The sequence below is a fragment of the Stomoxys calcitrans genome, chromosome 3, assembly GCF_963082655.1.
Source record: "Stomoxys calcitrans chromosome 3, idStoCalc2.1, whole genome shotgun sequence".
NCBI classification, from domain to species: domain Eukaryota; kingdom Metazoa; phylum Arthropoda; class Insecta; order Diptera; family Muscidae; genus Stomoxys; species Stomoxys calcitrans.
Window position 1 is genome coordinate 26,231,054 of NC_081554.1, and position 21,504 is coordinate 26,252,557.

The 21,504-nt window shown below is 40.1% G+C and overlaps 2 protein-coding genes across 2 annotated transcripts in view; one reads left to right on the forward strand and one right to left on the reverse strand.

The window, feature by feature from the left end:
* The window catches only part of LOC106088715 (protein decapentaplegic), a 332,467-nt gene that overhangs the window by 203,754 nt on the left and 107,209 nt on the right, over window positions 1-21,504 (forward strand). The gene's annotated exons all lie outside the window — the stretch shown is intronic.
* On the reverse strand, window positions 6,212-8,029 carry LOC131996010 (uncharacterized). Its single transcript, XM_059365417.1, has 3 exons — window positions 7,562-8,029; window positions 6,519-7,036; window positions 6,212-6,482 (listed from the first exon to the last, which is right to left on the reverse strand). The coding sequence occupies exons 1-3, from the start codon at window positions 8,027-8,029 to the stop codon at window positions 6,440-6,442; spliced, it is 1,029 nt and encodes a 342-aa protein (XP_059221400.1). The 3' UTR covers window positions 6,212-6,439.

A 21,504-nucleotide genomic window follows, 5' to 3' on the forward strand; every position in this document is an offset into this window, starting at 1 on the left:
CAAAAAGTCTGATAAGTCCAAGACCTCTGCAATGTTTAAGCCATAAAAATCATTATTTCACACCATACAGCAAAAACAGAAGAAAAAAAAATCCCCCTCAACCAGGCAAAAAACAATAACAAACCCATCAAATGTCAGATAATACAGTAAATACTCTCCCTCACCCTCCTTTTCCTTTTCATACAGCATCTCATTGTAGAGCTTCTTGTTTTTCATTTGCCTCCCTAAAGTAGTGTCAATAAATATCAACCATAACAATTCCGATAATCATCAATACTCTCAGTGTAATCGTCATCATAATCGTTACCAAGATCATCAAAATCATCATTAACACCACCGACGCAACAACAGCGGCAAACAATAAAAATGCTGGAATGACAGGAAAAGCCACACCAGCCAGCCTCCCAACAATCAAATGAGCTCAGGGCTATGGAGCAGCTCGTTAAGCGCCGCCGTGATAATTGTGAATTGATCGTAACTGTCAATTGACGGACGCAGCAATTGACAGTGACAGAAGGAAACATCAAATTTTATGATTTCATAAATAGTACAACGAAAATAACAACAACAACAACAACAGCAAGAGCAAAAGCGATTACCAGCAATGATAATTACAACCAAGACGATATCTTTCTCTTGGTCTCACTTTCTATTGTAGTTCTCTCTCTCTCTCTTTCTCTCTCTCTTAATATCGGCAAGTGCACTTTGCCTTGGCTAGGGGTGAAGGAGTATGGAGTAGAGTTGCCGTCTTGCAAGTTTTTAAATGGTAGTCAGTGTCATGTGAGTGGCAATGAAATTTGAGGTATATCTTTAGGAACAGAGTGACTTTTGGTTAGGTTAGGTTGAAAATAGGGTGCTGGTATTATCACTCGCTTTGCCTTAATAGATGTACAAGGCATATCACCCAACCGTTATCATTGCTCCCAATCTATGATTGGTCTGCACATGCTCTGGGATTGGAACCTAGGCGTTCAGCGTAATAGCTTCTTATGAGAGTTATTTCTATTTAGAGACCTGGATCATATTGGAAATCTTGTAGGTGCCTATGGACTTAAAAAGACAAATCAGGGCATCGGTTTATGTTTTAGATACATTTATACTATCTGATTAATTTGCAGTGCCCTATGACCTATATCAGTAAGAAATATCGGTGCAAGATTTCTAGAGGTTTGGATTAACTGATTCGAACGCTATGTTATCATTATTTCAATATATGGACGGACAGTCATGGACTTAGAGTGTCAAGGCAAACCAGTACTTATAACTGTTAAAGTCTAAGATCCACATTCTGAGGTATTATATATATATATAACACTAGCCGAACCGGGCCCGCTCCGTTGCTCCTTCTTCAACTCTCTAATATTTTTTAGGGTGGAGACACTTCGCCCTGAATGTGTACATCGCATTCTTGGCACTGTAGCCTATGTCCGCATATCACGCTGAACGCCTGCGTTCGAATCCTGGCGAGAACATTGGACAAAATCTAAAGTGGTGGTTATTCCCTCTTAATGCTGGTAACATTTGCCATGCATGGTCATGTAAAAAATTCTCCCCTAAGAGGTGTCGCACTGCGGCACGCCATTCGGACTCGGCTATAAAAAAAAGTTCCTTATCATTGAGATTAAAGTTGAATCGGAAAGCCTTCATTGATGTGAGAGAAGTGTATTCCTTCTCGGCTCCTGGATAAATTTCTACTCCACTCCCAAATACCTTTCATTTGAGTCCTATATTGTCGTATTGGTAAATATTGGGTTGCCCAAAAAGTAATTGCGGATTTTTTAAAAGAAAGTAAATGCATTTTTAATACAACTTAGAATGAACTTTAATCAAATATACTTTTTTCACACTTTTTTTCTAAAGCAAGAAAGAATGCAATTACAGAGTCACAAGCTGTGAAAAAATTTGTCAACGCCGACTATATGAAAAATCCGCAATTACTTTTTGGGCAACCCAACATTTCCGGTTTAGGTGGTATTTCGGGGGAGGGGTGGCCACCCTGACACTTGGCTCTAAATGTAAATAAACGCTTTGTGTTCTACTTTCAAATACATTTTATATGAGCTCCACAATGGCATGATCGGTAAATAAATTCTGTTTGAGGGTGCGGTGGACCCCAGGGTCTTTGTCCCGAAAATGAGCATCAATTACCCGAAAATCAATCAATTTGAACATCATGGGGGATGGGGTATAGTAATTTCGTCATTCTGTTTATAACTCCTCGAAATATTCGTCTAACACCCCATAACGTATATATATTATTAATCGTCATGACATTTTAAGTCCAATTAGCCATGTCCGTCCGTCTGTTCGACCGTTCCTCCGCTCGTCCCTCCGTCCGTCTGTCCGTCCATCCGTCCTGCTGCCTATCGAAAGCACGCAAACTTTCGAAGAAGTAAAGCTAGAGGCTTGAAATTTTGTACAAATACTTTGTATTAGTGTAGGACGGTTGGGATTGTAAATGGGCTATATCGGTCCACGTTTTGATATAGCTGCCATATAAGCCGATCTGGCATCTTGAGCCGCTAGAGGGCACAATTCTTATCCGATTTGGCTGAAATTCTGCATGAGGTGTTTTGTTATAACTTTCAACAACTGTTCTTAGAATAGTTCAAATCGGTCCATAACCTGATATAGCTGCCATATAAACCGATCTGGGGTCTTGACTTCTTGAGGCACTAGGGGGCGCAATTATTATCCGATTTGGTTGAAATTTTGCATGAGGTGTTTTGTTATGACTTCCAATAACTGTTTAAAAAATGGCTCAAATCGGTCCATAACCTGATATAGCTACCATATAAATCGATCTGGGGTCTTGACTTCTTGAGCCTCTACAGGGAGCAATTACTATCCGATTTGGTTGAAATATTGCAGGACGTGTTTTGTTATGACTTCCACTAACTATATTAAGAATGGCTCAAATCGGTCCATAACCTGATATAACTACCATATAAACCGATCTGGGGTCTTGACTTTTTGAGCCTCTACATGGAGCGATTCCTATCCGATTTGGCTGAAATATTGCAGAACGTGTTTTGCTATGACTTCCAATAACTGTATTAAGAATGGCTCAATTCGGTCCATAACTTGATATAGCTGCCATATAAACCGATCTGGGGTCTTGACTTCTTCAGCCACTAGAGGGCGCAATTATTATCCGATTTGGCTGAAATTTTGCATGAGGTGTTTTGTTATGACTTCCAATAACTGTATTAAAAATGGCTCAAATCGGTCCATAACCTGATATAGCTACCATATAAACCGATCTGGGGTCTTGACTTCTTGACCCTCTACAGGGAGCAATTCCTATCCGATTTGGTTGAAATATTGCAGGACGTGTTTTGTTATGACTTCCAATAACTGTATTAAAAATGGCTCAAATCGGTCCATAACCTGATATAGCTGCCATATAAACCGATCTGGGGTCTTGACTTCTTGAGCTGCTAGAGGGCGCAATTATTATCCGATTTGGCTGAAAATTTGCATGAGGTATTTTGTTATAACTTTCAACAACGGTGCTAAGTATGGCGCAAATCGGTCCATAACCTGATATAACTGCCATATAAACCGATCTGGGGTCTTGACTTCTTGAGCCTCTACAGGGAGCAATTCCTATCCGATTTGGTTGAAATATTGCAGGACGTATTTTGTTATGACTTTCAACAACTGTGCTAAGAATAGTTCAAATCGGTCCATTACCTGATAAAGCTGCCATATAAACTGATCTGGGATCTTAACTTCTTGAGCCTCTATAGGGCGCAAGTATTATCCGATTTGGCTGAAATTTGGTACAACGGCTGCTCTCATGACCTTTAACATACGTGTCGAATATGGGATGAATCGGTTTATAGCCTAATACAGCTCCCCTATAAACCGATCTCCCTATTTCACTTCTTTAGCCCCTAAAGTGCGCAATTCTTACTAGATTTGGCTGAAATTTTACACAATGGCTTCTACTATAGCCTCCAATATTCAGTTCAGTTATGGTCCGAAAAGAACCATAACTTGATATTGATCCAATAACATAGCAATTCTTTTCTTTTATCCTTTGTATGCCTAAAAAGAGATACCGTGGCAAGAGCTCGTTATTTTATTGTGATGAGTTTTCCGGTGGGGCAGTTCCCCAAACACATGGCTCATCAATTGGCTATCAAATTCGTTGTTTCCTCTCAAGCAAATATCGTTTGAGCCCTATATTGTCGTGATTAGTGTACATATCCATTTGCCGGATTTTGGGTGGTCCCCGAGGCACCCGACTCCAACAATAGAAACCATGTTTTGTTTTAGGTGGCTGTAACAGTGCTAACAAATTTTGAACGAATCGCATTACCAATCTCCAAGATCTTTTTTTTTTGAAAATTTGGGTAATGAGAAATGCTTTTTAGGGGAGTGATGGCACCTCCGACATTTTGACTCAAATATCGTTATTAAATTTGAGCTTCACTCCCTAATCCCTTAAATTTGAGTCCCATATTGCCATGGTCGGTAAATGTGAACCGTGTGGAGGATGAGGTACCCACCAGCACTTTGCCCTGAAAATAGATATCAAATCCGTTCTTTACCGTTGATTTGAGCTTCATATTGCCCTAGTCAGAAATTAAATTTAGTTTAGGGGTTGCTTCAAGGCGTAACCCCAAACACTTGGCTCCAAAATTGGATATCAGATTCATTTTCTACTCTCAAATATCATTCATTTGAGTCCCATATTGTCATAATGGGTCTATGAAACTATTTTACGTATTTTTAGGAGAAAAAGCGCCTGAACGCAAATCTTGATGTCATATTCGTAATCAACTCCCAAATATCTTTTATTTGAGTCCCATATAGCCATGGTAGGCTAAAATGACCATTTGGGGGTATTTTGAGATGGGGCGACCTCCTCTTACTTGAACCTAATTTTATATGCCATATTTATAATCTACCGCCTAATACTCATTTGAGTCCCATTTTGACATGAACTTTGAATATATCTGTTTAGAGGAGTTTTGGGCTTGGGGCGGCCCGCTGGGTACTTGGAGCCTACATTTTAATACAATATTCGTTTTCTAGTCTCCAATACCTTTCCTTTGATACCTATATAGAGCCTATCGGCCTACTTTTAATTTTAATTTTGGCTGGTGTTTTTGGGGTATGGGGGAGGGTCCGCCCCCATTCGATATCAAAAAATTATAAAGCCTATTTTTCCTTTTAAACCAACCTACACAATCTGTGAACATTTTAAGAAAATCGGTTCAGATGTTTTTGATTCTACGGATCATACAAACAAATCGAGTCCAATATAGTCATAATTGGTTAATGTGAACATTTGGGGCGTTTTCGGAAGATTGGTGTGACCCGCTATACGTCAATCTGGGCAACCTTTCATTTGAGTCTCATATTGATATGAATCTAGGCAACCTTTCATTTGAGCCCCATATTGATATGAACGTTCAATTGGTCTGCTTGGAGGAGTTCGGGGGTTAGGGCGACTTCCTGGGTACTTGGACCCAATTTTGAATACCATATTCGCATTCTACTCTTCAATATCTTTTATTTTATACCCATATTGTCATTATCGGTCCACTTTTGATTAAGGGTGGAGTTTTTGGGGTAACGGGGGAAGGTTCGCCCCCTTCAGATATCAACAAATCTACTATCTACTGCTCCCGAATACCTTTCATTTGAGTCCCATATTGTCATTATCGCCCAATAAACCGTTTTTAGAGGGTTTTGGGGTTGGGGCGGCCCCCCAGTTACTAGAACCCAATTTTTAATATGAAATTCGTACTCTACTCCCGAATACCTTTAATTTGAGTCCCATATTGTTCCGATCGGTACATTTTTTTTTTTGGATAGTACTTTTCGAGTAAGGGGGAGGGTCCGTCCCCCTTCCGATATCCAACAATTATATAGCCTATGTTTCTTTCCAGACCAACCAATCAAGACGCTTCTAGCCTTGTTGATACATACGCGTATGTCCGCCTCTGTTCTTTGTTATTTTGCTGCCAAGATAGTAGAAAATGTCGACGTCTGCAATGATATGACCGTTTATTGTGAGCGGTGTCAGATCTGATGTTCCTTTCCTCATCAATTTGGTCTTTGCTATGTTTATCCTCAAGCCTGCTTTGGCAGCATTTTCATTCAGTCGTTCCAGTTTCGCCGCCTTTATGTGTTCGAAGCAATGCGCACGAGATAAGGATGGTGGGACCTCCGTGGTTAAAAAAAAAAATAACTCTTTGCAATTTGAAGTCTGAACAAAGAATAATTTTTATTTTCATTTTAAATCTTAAAGAAAACTAAGTTACAATATAATAAATGATGATTAAAGTAAAAGCTAGATTTCTTGGAATTATACAATAAAAGTTACAAAACAATTTCTTATTAATTAGTTGGTGTTAACAATGATATTGGTTATATGAGACAAATATATTTATTGGTTATTCAGCGTTAATTATGACCTAAATCAATAGGTTAACGTTCTCGGTGGTTTTGGTGGAGATAATAAGGTGGGTGTCGTAACTGGTTTTGGTGGAGACAATAAGGTGGGTGTCGTAACTGGTTTTGGTGGAGACAATAAGGTGGGTGTCGTAACTCCTCCCCCCTTAAGATAGAGCGACGGCCACAATGAAGATGTTGTGGTCGGAGTGATAGGCTGTGGAGGTGGAAAGTGGTGTTTGTACGTATTTTTTCGTTTAATGACAATGATGAGTATGGTAATGACTACTATTGTGCATACTAATGTTGTTGTTGTTGTGACTGAGTGAACTGTTGTAGTGGTTATTTCCAGGTTGCTAATTCTGTTGTTGGTTAGAAAGTTGAAATCCTCGAGTTTTTGAAGACTAAGTATTTCGATTGTGGAGTTTACGGAAATGTTGCTGTTTGGTAACGGGGGTATGTGGAGTTGATCCCAATATGCATCGGTATCATCGTGGTATGTTATACCATTTATTGAGACGTCACAGTTCTGGAAACGCACAAGGGCTGTGTCTTTTACTGTGAGAGTTTTGATATTGTGTGATCGATTCCCTTTTTCCAACGTCACTAATTGGGCAATTTGCTTCTTTATTGTTTATTAAGTTTCCAATACATAACGAGTATTTGGTTTCTTCCTGTCGGATCGGTATACCGCAATAATATGTTCCTTCGATCGATGGGCAAAGTGTTTTGTGATGGTGTGTGGAATTTTCATTAAACAATATATATGGTTCTGTTATTATTAACTTAGTTATGTTTATTGGTAAAGGAATTATGTGGTATAGAAAATAGTCTTCTTCAGAGACATTCGGTACAAGAATATTAAAAATGATATTTGTTTCATTGTAGTAGGCTTGCATGCCTAGCATTTCATAAATATTTTCGATAGATCTGACTTCAATATTTTTTTGTTTTAATTTGACTTCTATGTTTTCGAGTTCTTCCGGGCTGAGGAGGAATCTTGAAATTATATTTAGTTTTGACAGAACTACTGCCTGACATTGTGTAAGTCTCTTATTAGGGATGTCTCAGTCCGTTTGTCTGAGTAGTGAAGTATGAGGTTATTCTTTATGTCATCCCAAATGAGTGGAGTTCCGTACATATTGAGGACCTCATTGGCCTGTCCCTCAATTTTGTTTCGTATGGCCCTTAGTAAAATCTGGCCATACGGAGTGTTGTCCGTGCCACGTATATATAATAGGATCTCCTCAACGTTATTGAGGAATTCGTACAGGAGTTTTTGGTTTCCGTCGAATTTAGGCAAATCCTTAATCGCGTCGGGGATTCTCAGTGAGTTGAAAATCTCGACCTGATTGGTTGCCGGGCCTTGAGTTGGTTGCGTCGATTGATTCATTTGATCTAAAATGGAACACGAGCTACCTTCAAAAGTGGTCAAATCACCTCCGTCAATAGTACTGTTAGAATTTGTGAGGGTCTGGTTACTTTTGTCAATACCTTCGTCCGGATCCTCTGCGAGGGATTCACTGTCTCTTCCGGCGATGGAGGTTAGGCTAGTAAATTTTCTCAATTTATAAGGGATAAATCGAAGTTTCTGTTTCTGATTCTTTTTGTCGGGCATAAGTACCGATATTTCTTGATTTCACAGTTTGTTCGCTTATATATATTCGAGAGAGAGGGGAAAAAAAAACTTATATTTTGTCTATCTCTTCTTCTATCTAATAGAAGAAATTTGTGGACTATTGAGTAGTGGGTGCCACTATACAGATATTCCTTCTGTACTCCTGTCGAATAAGCCAATGATGATCATTCAAGGTCTATGACAAGGATCGACTTTCACTTCTCGGTCTGACCACACAAATTCTTCTTTTTCTTTTTTTTTTTTTTTGTTTTGTCGATATACCTTCGACACTGTTTTTTTTTTGATATTATATTTTTCTTAATTTACTTAAAATAATCTTAGTTCCATTTTTATTTATTTTTTTTTTTTTTTTTTTTTTTTTTATTATTATTTTCTTTTCCACACACACACAAACACTTACATAAGCCCGATCAGGAAGTTAGTGATGCTCGTTCTCCTTGTTGATTTCGTCATGTTGTGATTTGTTGTGTCCTCCTAGGTTCCAGTGGATAAAGGGTTGATACCCACTATCTCGTTGTTGGCTTGATGTGTGTTTTCGTGTTTCCTCCAAGGGACAACGAGATTGTCCACTGAACTGCCGACTGCGCCAGATAAGGATGGTGGGACCTCCGTGGTTAAAAAAAAAAATAACTCTTTGCAATTTGAAGTCTGAACAAAGAATAATTTTTATTTTCATTTTAAATCTTAAAGAAAACTAAGTTACAATATAATAAATGATGATTAAAGTAAAAGCTAGATTTCTTGGAATTATACAATAAAAGTTACAAAACAATTTCTTATTAATTAGTTGGTGTTAACAATGATATTGGTTATATGAGACAAATATATTTATTGGTTATTCAGCGTTAATTATGACCTAAATCAATAGGTTAACGTTCTCGGTGGTTTTGGTGGAGATAATAAGGTGGGTGTCGTAACTGGTTTTGGTGGAGACAATAAGGTGGGTGTCGTAACTGGTTTTGGTGGAGACAATAAGGTGGGTGTCGTAACTCACGCGTAGTCGATGTCTCCGAGGATGTCGTTAATGCCCCAGCGTATACCATAGTATGCCTCAGCATTAGTTGCTTCTAATACGGAGTCTAATAACATTAAAAATAGCATCGGTAACAGGATGCAACCCTGCTTCACTCCTTTGTCGAAAGGTCGGCTCTCTTGTCCATTGAAACGTACTGAAACTTCAGCATTCCTATACAGCTCCCTAATAAGTGTCAGGATTCTTTCAGGGATGCCCCTATTCAACAGCGTGCTCCACATTGAATTACGCTTAACTGTGTTAAAAGCCCACCTGAAGTTGATGAATATGAGGTATAGGTGTGTATTAAGGTCGGCAAACTGTTCAATGATTATGTGCAGGGAGTTAATGAGGTCGGCACAAAAACGTCCTGGCTGAAGACCAGCCTATTCCTTCCTCATACTGCTGTCAAGTGCAGGCGAAATACGTTGCAGAAGAAGACTTGCCATCACTTTATTTATTGCTTTTAGCATTGTAATCCCCCTCCGGTTCTGACACTGGGTGAGGTCACCCTTCTTTGGGATTGTTAACATGATCCATTTCTTCCATTCCATGGGAACAGAGTTTGTATCCCAGGCCTCCCTGATTATTGGGGTGATGGCTTGAGCTATGGGGTATACCCCATACCGCAATAGTTCAACAGGTATAGGGCAACTGATTTGCCGTTTTGAGTGAGACCAGAAGGGCCCTAATTTCTTCGCAGGTGGTTGGTGTCCTAGATATATCTCTGCGTGGGTTTCGGCGCACAGGGGGAGTAAGACGGTCGGAGCTTACGTCCTCGGTCTTTAGGAGGTAAAGAAACCGTGCCATCTCTCTAATTGCTGTTCGGGTGTTGTTAATTCCGATTTGTCCTCATCTTTTATTACAGCCCTTGGCCTTATATTGTAGCCGCTCATTTGTTTTACCGCGGCATCACACATATTTAGTTGAATTTTCGGCTTGCTCTACCTGCTTGTTAAAATATTTTCGCTTGTACAGGCGCTTGACCAGCGAGGCGGAGGCGTGATGTTCATTACCGGCTGCGATTTTGGTTACTCTTGATTTTGCCCGTAGCAGAGCGTTGGGTAAACGTTTCCGATGTTTTATTTCCTCTATAGTTTCGTTACTTATCCATGATTTTTGGGATCGTAGGGCAATGCCTATGATAGAGGTGGCCATCTCCGCACATGCTGCTGTTATGTCGACCCAAGTATGGGTGCTATTTTTCAGCTTCTCCGTTAATGTTGCCTTGTATTCGTGCGATTTTTCGGGGTCTTTTAGGTTTAAGTGGTTGAACTTTGTGCGACTTGTTGGAGCCCTTTTACCAACGGCTGGGCTTTATCGTATAGTGGCCACTAAGAGCATGTAGCCACTATCGATGTCGGTTCCATCACATCCATCAGCGAGGTGTTACAAATGTCATCACTAATTTACTATCCCTACACTATTCCATGTTTCAAGGTATAACAATGCCGCATCCTTTATTTTCACATGTTCCCATTTCAGGGCAACTCTGCTGCTTTTTTTTTGATTGCTTTTCCCTACTTGCCCCAAACCTTCCACTAAAGTATCATATGCCCTGACTGACTTGAGTTTGTTTATTTGTATTGCCACAGTATTTGTTTTTGTTCTTCTTGTCCCGTTAATGTAAACACTGGTCGATCAGAGGAGCAAAGAAAAAAATCGAGAGTATTTTGTTACGATTACACAACAATCGATGATTGTTTATTTAAATGGTGTTGCCATTGGCAGTTTGCCTCCACTGCCACTACCAACACCCCTGATGTTATTGCTGTTGTTTTTTGTTGATATTTCGGTTGATGTCGATGTCGATGTCGTTCTGGATTCTCTTTCCAAATATTTTCATTTAAATATGATCGTAAATTATGACATTTCAATTGCGGTTATTCGATTTCTCCTTTCTGTGTTTGGTATTTTACCCTTGCCATGGCCCATCAGACCCATTGGGGTCTATTTGAAGTCTGATTTTGTCTGCATGAAGTCTGACTTTCTTTTACTGCCACCATTGGGGGGCAGAGAAAAGACGTCCCCGTGTCTGCTTAAAAAAAAAGAAAAATTGAAAATCATTGACTCCGTTGGTCCTTGGACATTTTTGGACGCAAAAATGGTAAAATGGAAAACTGTTAATTATTTTTTTACGGTTGGTTATAAATATTTTAAACCTTATGTAGGTGAAATGTAACATAAATTGAATGCCTCTTTAAATATCTAAAGATGTGGTTCAAAACGCGTAGAAGGTTTTAATGGGGCTTATACGCACCTTAAACATGGCCCGGTTATATGGGCCATGTTTTCGGTGCATATAAGTGGTCACAAATGTCCTTCACATAACAAAATTCAGCCAAATTGGTTAAATAGTCCTCAGTGACAAATCGTCCAAAGCGCTGCTTCGATAAGGAATCTCTTAACAGATGCTGAAGACTTTCGATTTTTTTATACGTTCTTACAGCTCTCAGCTTCTTTGATTTAGTAAGTGCATATGATAGTCTTGCAAGCCATTACCACAACCATTAGCTGAGCTCTCAACCAGGCGATGTCACGCTTTTTGGGGATAGTCCCAAAACGTCTCTCCGGCTGGGCAACGTTCGACCGCAAACTGTTTGCGTGGTGTTCAGTCGTATAATGAGGATAGGAATATATGTACATAAGTCGAAGGAGTTTCTTAAGGTAGGGAGATATCTGCGGCATAATCTACGACCTTCGTACTTCAACAAGACATAGGCAAAAAATCAATGAAACAAAACAAAATAAAACAAGTAAGAGTGTGCTAAGTTCGTCCGGGCCGAATCTTATATACCCTCCACCATGGATCGCATTTGTCGAGTTCTTTTCCCAGCATCTCTTCTTAGGCAAACAAGGATTAAAGAAAAGATTTGCTCTGCTATTAGAGCGATATCAAGATATGGTCAGGTTCGGACCACAATTAAATGATATGTTGGAGACCTGTGTAAAATGTCAGCCAATTTGAATAAGAATTGTGCCCCTTGGGGGCTCAAGAAGTAAAATAGAGAGATCGATTTATATGGGAGCTGTATCGGGCTATAAACCGATTCAGACCATAATAAACACGTATGTTCAGGGTCATGAAGAATCCGTCGTACAAAATTTCAGGCAAATCGGATAATAATTGGGACCTCTAGAGGCACAAGAAGTCAAGATCTCAGATCGGTTTATATGGCAGCTATATTAGGTTGTGAACCATACATAACACAGTTGTTGGATATCATAACAAAATACTTCGTGCAAAATTTCAGCCAAATCGAATAGGAATTGCGCCCTCTAGAGGCTCAAGAAGTCAAGACCCAAGATCGGTTTATATGGCAGCTATATCAGGTTATTGACCGATTTGAACCATACTTGGCACAGTTGTTGGAAGTCATAGCGAAACATATCGTGCAAAATTTCATTCCAATAGGATAAAAAATGCGCCCTCTAGAGGCTCAAGAAGTCAAGACCTAAGATCGGTTTATATGGCAGATATATCAGGTTATGGACCGATTTGAACTCTTCTAAGCACAGTTGTTGGATATCATATCAAAACACGTCGTGCGAAATTCCACTCCAATCGGATAAGAATTGCGCCCTCTAGAGGCTCAAGAAATCAAGACCCAAGATCGGTTTATATGGCAGCTATATCAGGTTATAGACCGATTTAAACCATACTTGGCACAGTTGTTGGAAGTCATAGCGAAACATATCGTGCAAAATTTCAATCCAATCGGATAAGAATTGCGCACTCTAGAGGCTCAAGAAGTCAAGACCCAAGATCGGTTTATATGGCAGCTATATCAGGTTATGGACCGATTTGAACCATACTTGGCACAGTTGTTGGAAGTCATAGCAAAACACGTCGAGCAAAATTTTAATCCAATCGGATAAGAATTGCGCCCTCTAGAGGCTCAAGAAGTCAAGACCCAAGATCGGTTTATATGACAGCTATATCAGGTTATGGACCGATGTGGGACAAGGTTTCTGGGGGTCCACCCTTTCTCCAAAACACCCCCCAAACTGGAATTATTTACTGACCATATCAATATGGGGCTTAAATAAAAGTTATTTAAGTGTAGAATTCGAATCTGATATCAAGATATGGGACCAAGTGTTTGGGGGGCCACCTCTCCCCAAAAACATCCCCCAAGGGGGACAAATTTACGATCATAACAATATGGTGCTCAAATGAAAGGTCTTTGGGAGTAAAGCACAAATCTGATATCAATATTCGGGAAAAGTGTCTATGGGGCCACCCATCACCCATATATGAGAATAGTGCACATTGTTGATATAGGTTGCCCAAAAAGTAATTGCGGATTTTTTAAAAGAAAGTAAATGCATTTTTAATAAAACTTAGAATGAACTTTAATCAAATATACTTTTTTTACACATTTTTTCTAAAGCTAGCTAAAAGTTACAGCTTATAACTGACAGAAGAAAGAATGCAATTACAGATTCACAAGCTGTGAAAAAATTTGTCAACGCCGACTATATGAAAAATCCGCAATTACTTTTTGGGCAACCCATACTTAGGTGTGATCTTGGACAATTTTTGGAATATTGGAAATATTTTCCGGGCTTATTTCGGTAAATATGGAACTTAAATGAAAGGTATTGGAAAAATCGGACATATTTACCGACAATGGCAATATGGGACTCAAATGAAAAGAATTTACGAGTAAAACACGAATCTGACATCCGAATGTGGGACCAAGTATTAGAGGGTCCGCCCCTCACCAATACACACTCCAAAGAGGACAAATTTACGACCATAGCAATATGGGACTCAAATGAAAGGTGTTTGGGAGAAAAGAACGAATCTGATATCAATATTCGGGAAAAAGCGTCTATAGCGCCACCCCACCCCCATAATACCACTTGAGTAAAACATGAATCTGGGTTGCCCAAAAAGTAATTGGGGATTTTTTAAAAGAAAGTAAATGCATTTTTAATAAAACCTAGAATGAACCGGAACCGGACATATTTACTAAATTTGCAATAAGGTATTTGACATAAAAAAACGAATTCGATAGCCAATTTCGATATGGGGTTCAAATAATAATATATTTATCGACCAAGTCAATGTGGATCTCAAATGAAAGGTATTGCGGAGTAGAGCACGAAATTGATACCCACTTTCGGGACCAATTTTCAGGGGGTTTACCCCTTTTCCAAACTACCCCACAAACAGCAATTATTTACTGACCATCCCAATATGGGGCTCAAATAAAGGTATTTGGGCACAATGCGGCACCATGTAAATGGGGCCCGCTCCTTCTTCAAAACACCCCCAAAAATTCCAAATTCAACGACCATGGGACTAATATGTGGGTCAAATGTGGTATTTGAGTTAAGAAAACGAATTTGTGAACCAATTTTTGGCGCCTAGTGTTTGGGCATGCCTCATCCCATAAACTCCCCCTAAGCCAATGGCAATATGGGTTTTAAATAAAAGGTATTTGAGAGTAGAGCACGATGCTGATATCTTTTTCAGCACTAAGTATCTGAGGGACCTCCTCACACCCTAAAACAATCCTAAATCGGACATACATATTTGCCGATCATGGCAATATGAGGCTCAACTGAAAAGTATTTACAAGTGGAGCACGAAATGCATACCCACATTGAAGACCACCTTTTTGGGGGTCCACACCAACACACCAAAATTTCGACATTCTTATCAATGAAATTCAAAACGTGAACAGATCACTGACTTTGAAATTGATAAGATATAGCAGCTGGCAAAAGTAGACCTTTGGCAAGACAAACGAAAATGGAGGCTTCTTCCATGCATATCTTATCAACTGGCTGGATTTTGGCATACAAACCCTGGTCCTTTTTAAGTAAAGCTAATTAAAAATTTCCTCAAAGAAAGGTAAATTTCTGCGAAAACACTTTCACCACACACACACACACTCCGATATTAACCTTTTTTTTGCCAAAAAAATCGAAAAAAAACTGGCTAAAATGCTATAACTGTCAATTGGAGAAATTCATTTATCATTGATGACTTATCGGGGTATGATTATCCTGCGGCCTTTTCTTAATGAAACTAATCGCAATTCAAGAGAAACCAAATTAAATCTCTCACAGAGGAATCTATTAAAAAAAAAATTAAAATACACCGAAATGTTATCTTAGCTCTGCGATAGCACAATGAGTGGAATGCAAGATGCTGTGTTAAGCATGAGATTCTGCATAGGCTAAATTGTTATCAAATGAAGGCAATTGCAAGGGCCCTCCTGCTGGTCAAGTACTTGAAATCGCAGCATGCCTCAACCTATGGCTTTGCTGCGGGATACTTAAGAGACAGCATACTAAACCCGTGGCCGCTTGTCGTTTTAATGTAGCAGCAGGAGCAGGCTGCACTCGTTTTGAGGTGTCAGCCAGACCAGCTAAATGATCCTTTGTGCATCCAGGCAGCAATGTGTGCGGGTGTTTGTAATCAGGCATCCTGATAAATAGTCTCCTGGTTGTACGTCACACGACATTTGCAACATTTTTACGTGATGAAGGTAAGAATAAAGGAAGACAGCAACAACAGCATTGAGTGGACCAATGCGCCTGGAGAACGTGGCCATTATTTGTGTTTCTTTGTTGAATTTCTTAACTAGAAAACAAAAACAAAATCTGACGGCTGTTCTGTGGCACCCTGTGTTGTTGAGCAACCGACCTATAACAGCATTTGTTATTTTTGTCATCGGTTTGGAACAAAAGGATCTGTGTTTCTCTCTCACTCTCTTTCTCTCGCCATGTGATTATCAAGCTGTCCTTTGGGTTTCCGTTGGCCATTGTTAGATAATGTTGTGTGTACGATGGTCACAGACCGATCACCTTGGTTTGTTGCAACGCTGTGCAATAACCTTCTGCCGTTATGAACCTGTTGTCATAGAATTTGTCATGCCTTTGTGGGCAGGGAGGTATGTATTCATTGTAGTAGGGTTTCAAATGTCCTTTCATATTAATTGGTTATTGGGTTTAATTGCTTGTTGAGTAATGGCTTTGAGCTACGAGCTAAAATATGCTCTTCCTTAAAAATGTATTCAAAATAATTGGAGATATATTGGGTTGCCCAAAAAGTAATTGCGGATTTTTTAAAAGAAAGTAAATGCATTTTTAATAAAACTTTGAATGAACTTTAATCAAATATACTTTTTTTTACACTTTTTTTCTAAAGCAAGCTAAAAGTAACAGCTGATAACTGACAGAAGAAAGAATGCAATTACAGAGTCACAAGTTGTGAAAAAATTTGTCAACGCTGACTATATGAAAAATCCGCAATTACTTTTTGGGCAACCCGTAGTTTATTGATTTGTCAATAAGTTATCAATAAACTATGGATATGATCATGGATGTGATCCTCATCAGAAACGCTTACCACTTGTAATCTCCAGCAATGGATGTGTCCATTCCATTTATATCAAATCGAAACCTAAGCCTAAGGCCCTTTAAAGTGTGTACATTCTTGACCCTCATTTGAAGTCGACCTAGCGATGGCCGGCCGTCTGTGTTTCCGTTCCTAATTCCTACCATCTGAATGTCCCTGCCCCTGTACCCTTATCTTAAATGGACCCATCCATACATAAGGTTCAGGGAAAGGCTAGATGCCAACAGCCAAAAAAACGCCTCTCTTGAGAGATCTCGTCCTATTCCAACACCCAACAGAATCTAAGAGCTTCTAAAGCTCAGTTTCCAAATGCCGACTTCCTCAGTATAAGGGCGATCTTTGTCGCCGCAAACCTAACAGAAAAATATAAGGGCATTAGTTCCAGTATGGTAATAAGGCCTTCGAGGGGCGCCCTTTTTATACCCTCCACCATAGGATGGGGGTATACTTATTTCGTCATTCTGTTTGTAACACCTCGAAATATGCGTCTAAGACCCCATAGAGTATATATATTCTTGATCGTCATGTCATTTTAAGTCGATCTGGCCATGTCCGTCCGTCCGTCTGTCCGTCTGTCCGTCCGTCTGTCCGTCCGTCTGTCCGTCCGTCCGTCTGTCCGTCCGTCCGTCCGTCTGTCTGTCGAAAGCACGCTAACTTTCGAAGGAGTAAAGCTAGCCGCTTGAAATTTTGCACAACTATTTTTTATTAGTGTAGGTCGGTTGGTATTGTAAATTGGCCAAATCGATCCATGTTTTGATATAGCAGCCATATAAACCGATCTTGGGTCTTGACTTCTTGAGCCTCTAGAGAAGGCAAATCTTATCCGATTTTGTTGAAATTTTGCACGACGTGTTTTGGTAGCACTTCCAACGACAACGCTAAGTATGGTTTAAATCAATCCATGTTTTGATATAGCTGCCATATAAACCGATCTTGGGTCTTGACTTCTTGAGTCTCTAAAAGGCGCAATTCTTATCCGATTTTATTGAAATTTTGCACTAAGTGTTTTGGTAGCACTTCCAAAAGCTACGCTAAGTATGGTTTACATCGGTCCATGTTTTGATATAGCTGCCATATAAACCGATCTGGCGTCTTGACTTCTTGAGCCACTAGAGTGCGAAATTCTTATTAGATTTGGCTGAAATTTTTCACGACGTGTTTTGTTATGACTTCCGACAACTACACTAAGTATGGTTTAAATCGGTCCATGTTTTCATATAGCTGCCATATAAACCGATCTTGGGTCTTGACTTCTTGAGCCTCTAGAGGGCGCAATTCTTGTCCCATTTAACTGAAATTTTGCACGTAGTGTTTTGGTATCACTTCCAACAACTGTGCTGAGTATGATTCAAATCCGTTCATAATCTGGTATAGCTGTCATATAAACCGATCTTGGATCTTGATTTCCTTCAGCCAATAAGGCGCGCAATTCTTATCCGATTTGGCTGAAATTTTGCATGAGGTGTTTTGCTATGACTTCCAATTACTGCGCTAAGTATGGCGTAAATCGGTTCATAACCTGATATAGCTGCCATATAAACCGATCTGGGATCTTGACTTCTTGAACCTCTAGAGAGCGCAATTCTCATCCGATTTGGCTGAAATTTTGTACAACGGCTTCTCTCATGACCCTCAACATACGTGTCTAATATAGTCTGAATCGATCAATAGCTTGATACAGCTCCCTTATAAACCTATCTCCCGATTTTGCTTCTAGAGCCCCTACAAGGCGCAATTCTTATCCCAATGAACTGAAATATTACACAATGACTTCTACAATGTTCAGCATTCATTTATGGTCCGAATCAGACTATAACTTGATATAGCTCCAATAGCATAACAGTTCTTATTAAATATTCTATTGGGTTGCCCAAAAAGTAATTGCGGATTTTTTATATAGTCGGCGTTGACAAATTTTTTCACAGCTTGTGACTCTGTAATTCCATTCTTTCTTCTGTCAGTTATCAGCTGTTACTTTTAGCTTGCTTTAGAAAAAAAGTGTAAAAAAAGTATATTTGATTAAAGTTCATTCTAAGTTTTATTAAAAATGCATTTACTTTCTTTTAAAAAATCCGCAATTACTTTTTGGGCAACCCAATATGTTTGTCTAAAAAGAGACACCGCGCATAGAACTCGACAAATGCGATCAATGGTGTAGGGTATATAAGATTCGGCCCGGCCGAACTTAGCACGCTCTTGTTATTTTTTCCCCCTGCACCTTCCTGCGGAGGTCAGGACAGACATCAATATTTAAGCATCGGTCTCACCACCGCTGTTAAAATCCAGCGTACAATACCCGACCTCAGCCTTCTACTCCTCCCTATTGAATTGAGACAGGATTAGAGTGCATTCAGTTGCCTATGAAGCCATTCTTCGACGATTCTTCCGTTTGTTTTCGACCAGGCACCTTTACCTCAAAGACCCTGCTTTCGCCTTCTGCTGAGAGTTACCACTTCAGTGCCTATAGGATTTATGCAAAGCACAACAGCTTTCGACCATCTATAAGGCATGGGATTGCTGTGAGCATCACACAGGCAGGAACATTGAAGTCCGATCTGGGTGGTGTTCATTGCTGTCACGTGAAGCTTAGCTGCGAGCTACCGGGCGCGTCCACAGGTTGCGAATAGTGGAGTGCTCCACACTCCGCGGACAATCAGCGGTATCGAGCGGAGAGTCTCAGTGAGAGGCCAGGCGGCACCGGCTCTTGCTCCACCACTGAGTGCCTATGATGCTTTATATGACAAGGCGTGTTATTGGCGTCTTTAAATAACCAATGATCACCTTGTTCGCGCGCGATCGGTCCTTTGGACTGGAACGAGCTTACTCACCTACGCAACTTATCGAAGATCGCCACCTCCACATGAAAATGTGGCTAAAACTACAACAACAACCATCTATACGGGTTTCCTGCCAAGTTTATTGGCCTGTGACTACCTAGATACCTTCCTCAACGCGCCCTGAATGGGTTCCGTGATAGTAAAAAAAAATTGACAACCCACTCTGGTGACTACCTAGATACCTTCCTCAACGCGCCCTAAATGAGTTCCGTGACAACCCACCCTGATGATGGCATCATTCGCATAGGCAACCACCTGCGGCTTCTTCTCCTTGAGAGAATCCTGTTGATAACTAAGAGCTACAAAAGTGGGTGAATGCAAATGCAAATTTGCCCATGAACATTCCACTAAGGAACAGGGGCAAACCTCTCACATATCAATGAATGCTGTCCGATTCAAGTTTTAAGCTCAATGATAAGGGGTGTCCTTTCTATAGCCAAGTCCGAACGGCGTGCCGCTGTCCGACACCTCTTTGTGAAGAAGTTTTTACATGGCTGCCATACCAAATGATACAGTACTTCAAATATGTCGCCAGCATTAGGAGGGGATAACCATCGCTAGAAATTTGTTCAGATGTTCGTACCAGGATTCGAGCATAGGCGTTAGGCGTCATAGGCGGACACGCTAACCTCCCTCCAGAGCCTGATGTCAGATTTGAAATCTTTGTATGTGAATAGGCCTCCTGACAGAAATGGAAAGCGTTCAGCTCCCTTTTGATCCTTTCCTTGAGATTTTTAGTCTCTGTTCAAGAATAACGTCTTGGCCCACAAAAACGCCCAAAATGGGCACATTAACCAATCACGCATTTATGCGACTCGGTTGTTTGTGCCGTATAGACTGAAAAACGGCAGACCCGATTTTCTGGAAATATTCGCATATTGTGTAGGTTGGTCTGGAATGAAACATAGGCTATATAATTTTTCGGTATCGGAAGGGGGACGGACGCTCCCCCTTATGCCAAAACCCCAACCCAAAATCAAAAGTGGACCGATCGGGACAATATAGGTATCAAATGAAAGGTGTTGGAGAATAAAATACGACCATGGTATTAAAATTTGAGTCTAAGTACTCATCGGGCCGTCCAAACCCAAAACTCCCCCAAAGAGACATATTGGACGTTCATTTCAATATGGGGCTCAAATGAAAGGTGTTCGGGAGCAGATTCCGAATCTTGCATACAAAATCAAATCGAAGTATAGGGGTTTCATGCCATCCCTCAAAAACGCCATTACACCCATTGTGACTATATGATACTTGGCTGAACCGATTTTCTTAAAATTTTCATAGATTGTGTACGTTTGTCTGGAAACATAGACTATGTAATTTTTAGATATCGGGTGGGGGCGGACCCTCCCCCTTACCCCAAAAACGCGACCCATATCCGAAAGTGGTTCGATAGGCACAATAAGGGTATCAAATGAAAGGTATTGGAGACCAGAAAACGAATATAGTATTAAAATTTGGGTCCAAGTACTCAGCGCCCCTTCCCCCCTACCCAACCACAAAACTCCTCTAAAAAGATATATTCAGTAGATTACAAATATGGCATAAAACATTAGGTCCAAGTAATGGAAGGTCGCCCACGCCCAAATGGGCGTATTAGCCAACCATTGCTACATAGGACTTAAACCATTGCTACATAGGACTTCTTAAATAGAGGGTTAGTTAATATATTTCGAATGACAATAAAAATTTGCGGTTTTCCTTCTAAAGATAGGCCAAATGGGTTATTTGACACTACATGACAATATTGGACTTAAATAAAAGGTATTTGAGAGTAGAAAAAGAATTTGATATCCAGTTTTGAAGCCAATTGTTTTGGGGTACGCCCTAAAGCACCCCCAAAACTGAACTTCATTTCCGTTGGGAATAAAGAACGAATTTGATATCTATGTTCAGTGCAAAGTGCCGGTGGCCGTCCCAGTTCCAAAACACCCTCTAAACGGTTCATATTTTCCGACCATGTCAATATGAAGCTCAAATTAAAGGAATTTGGAAGTGCAGCACGAATTTGATATCGATATTTGAGTCAAAATGTCTTAGGTGCCATCCCTCCCCTATTGCGAACATTACCCTAAGGAAGAACATAACCACCAGGAACCGAGAAGGTGGCAAATTCTCTCAATGAGTGCTTTGCGGTTCAAGTTTAAACTCAATGATAAGGGACCTTTTTTATAGCCGGTTTCGGACGTCATCCCACAGTGCGACCCCTCTTTGGAAAAATTTT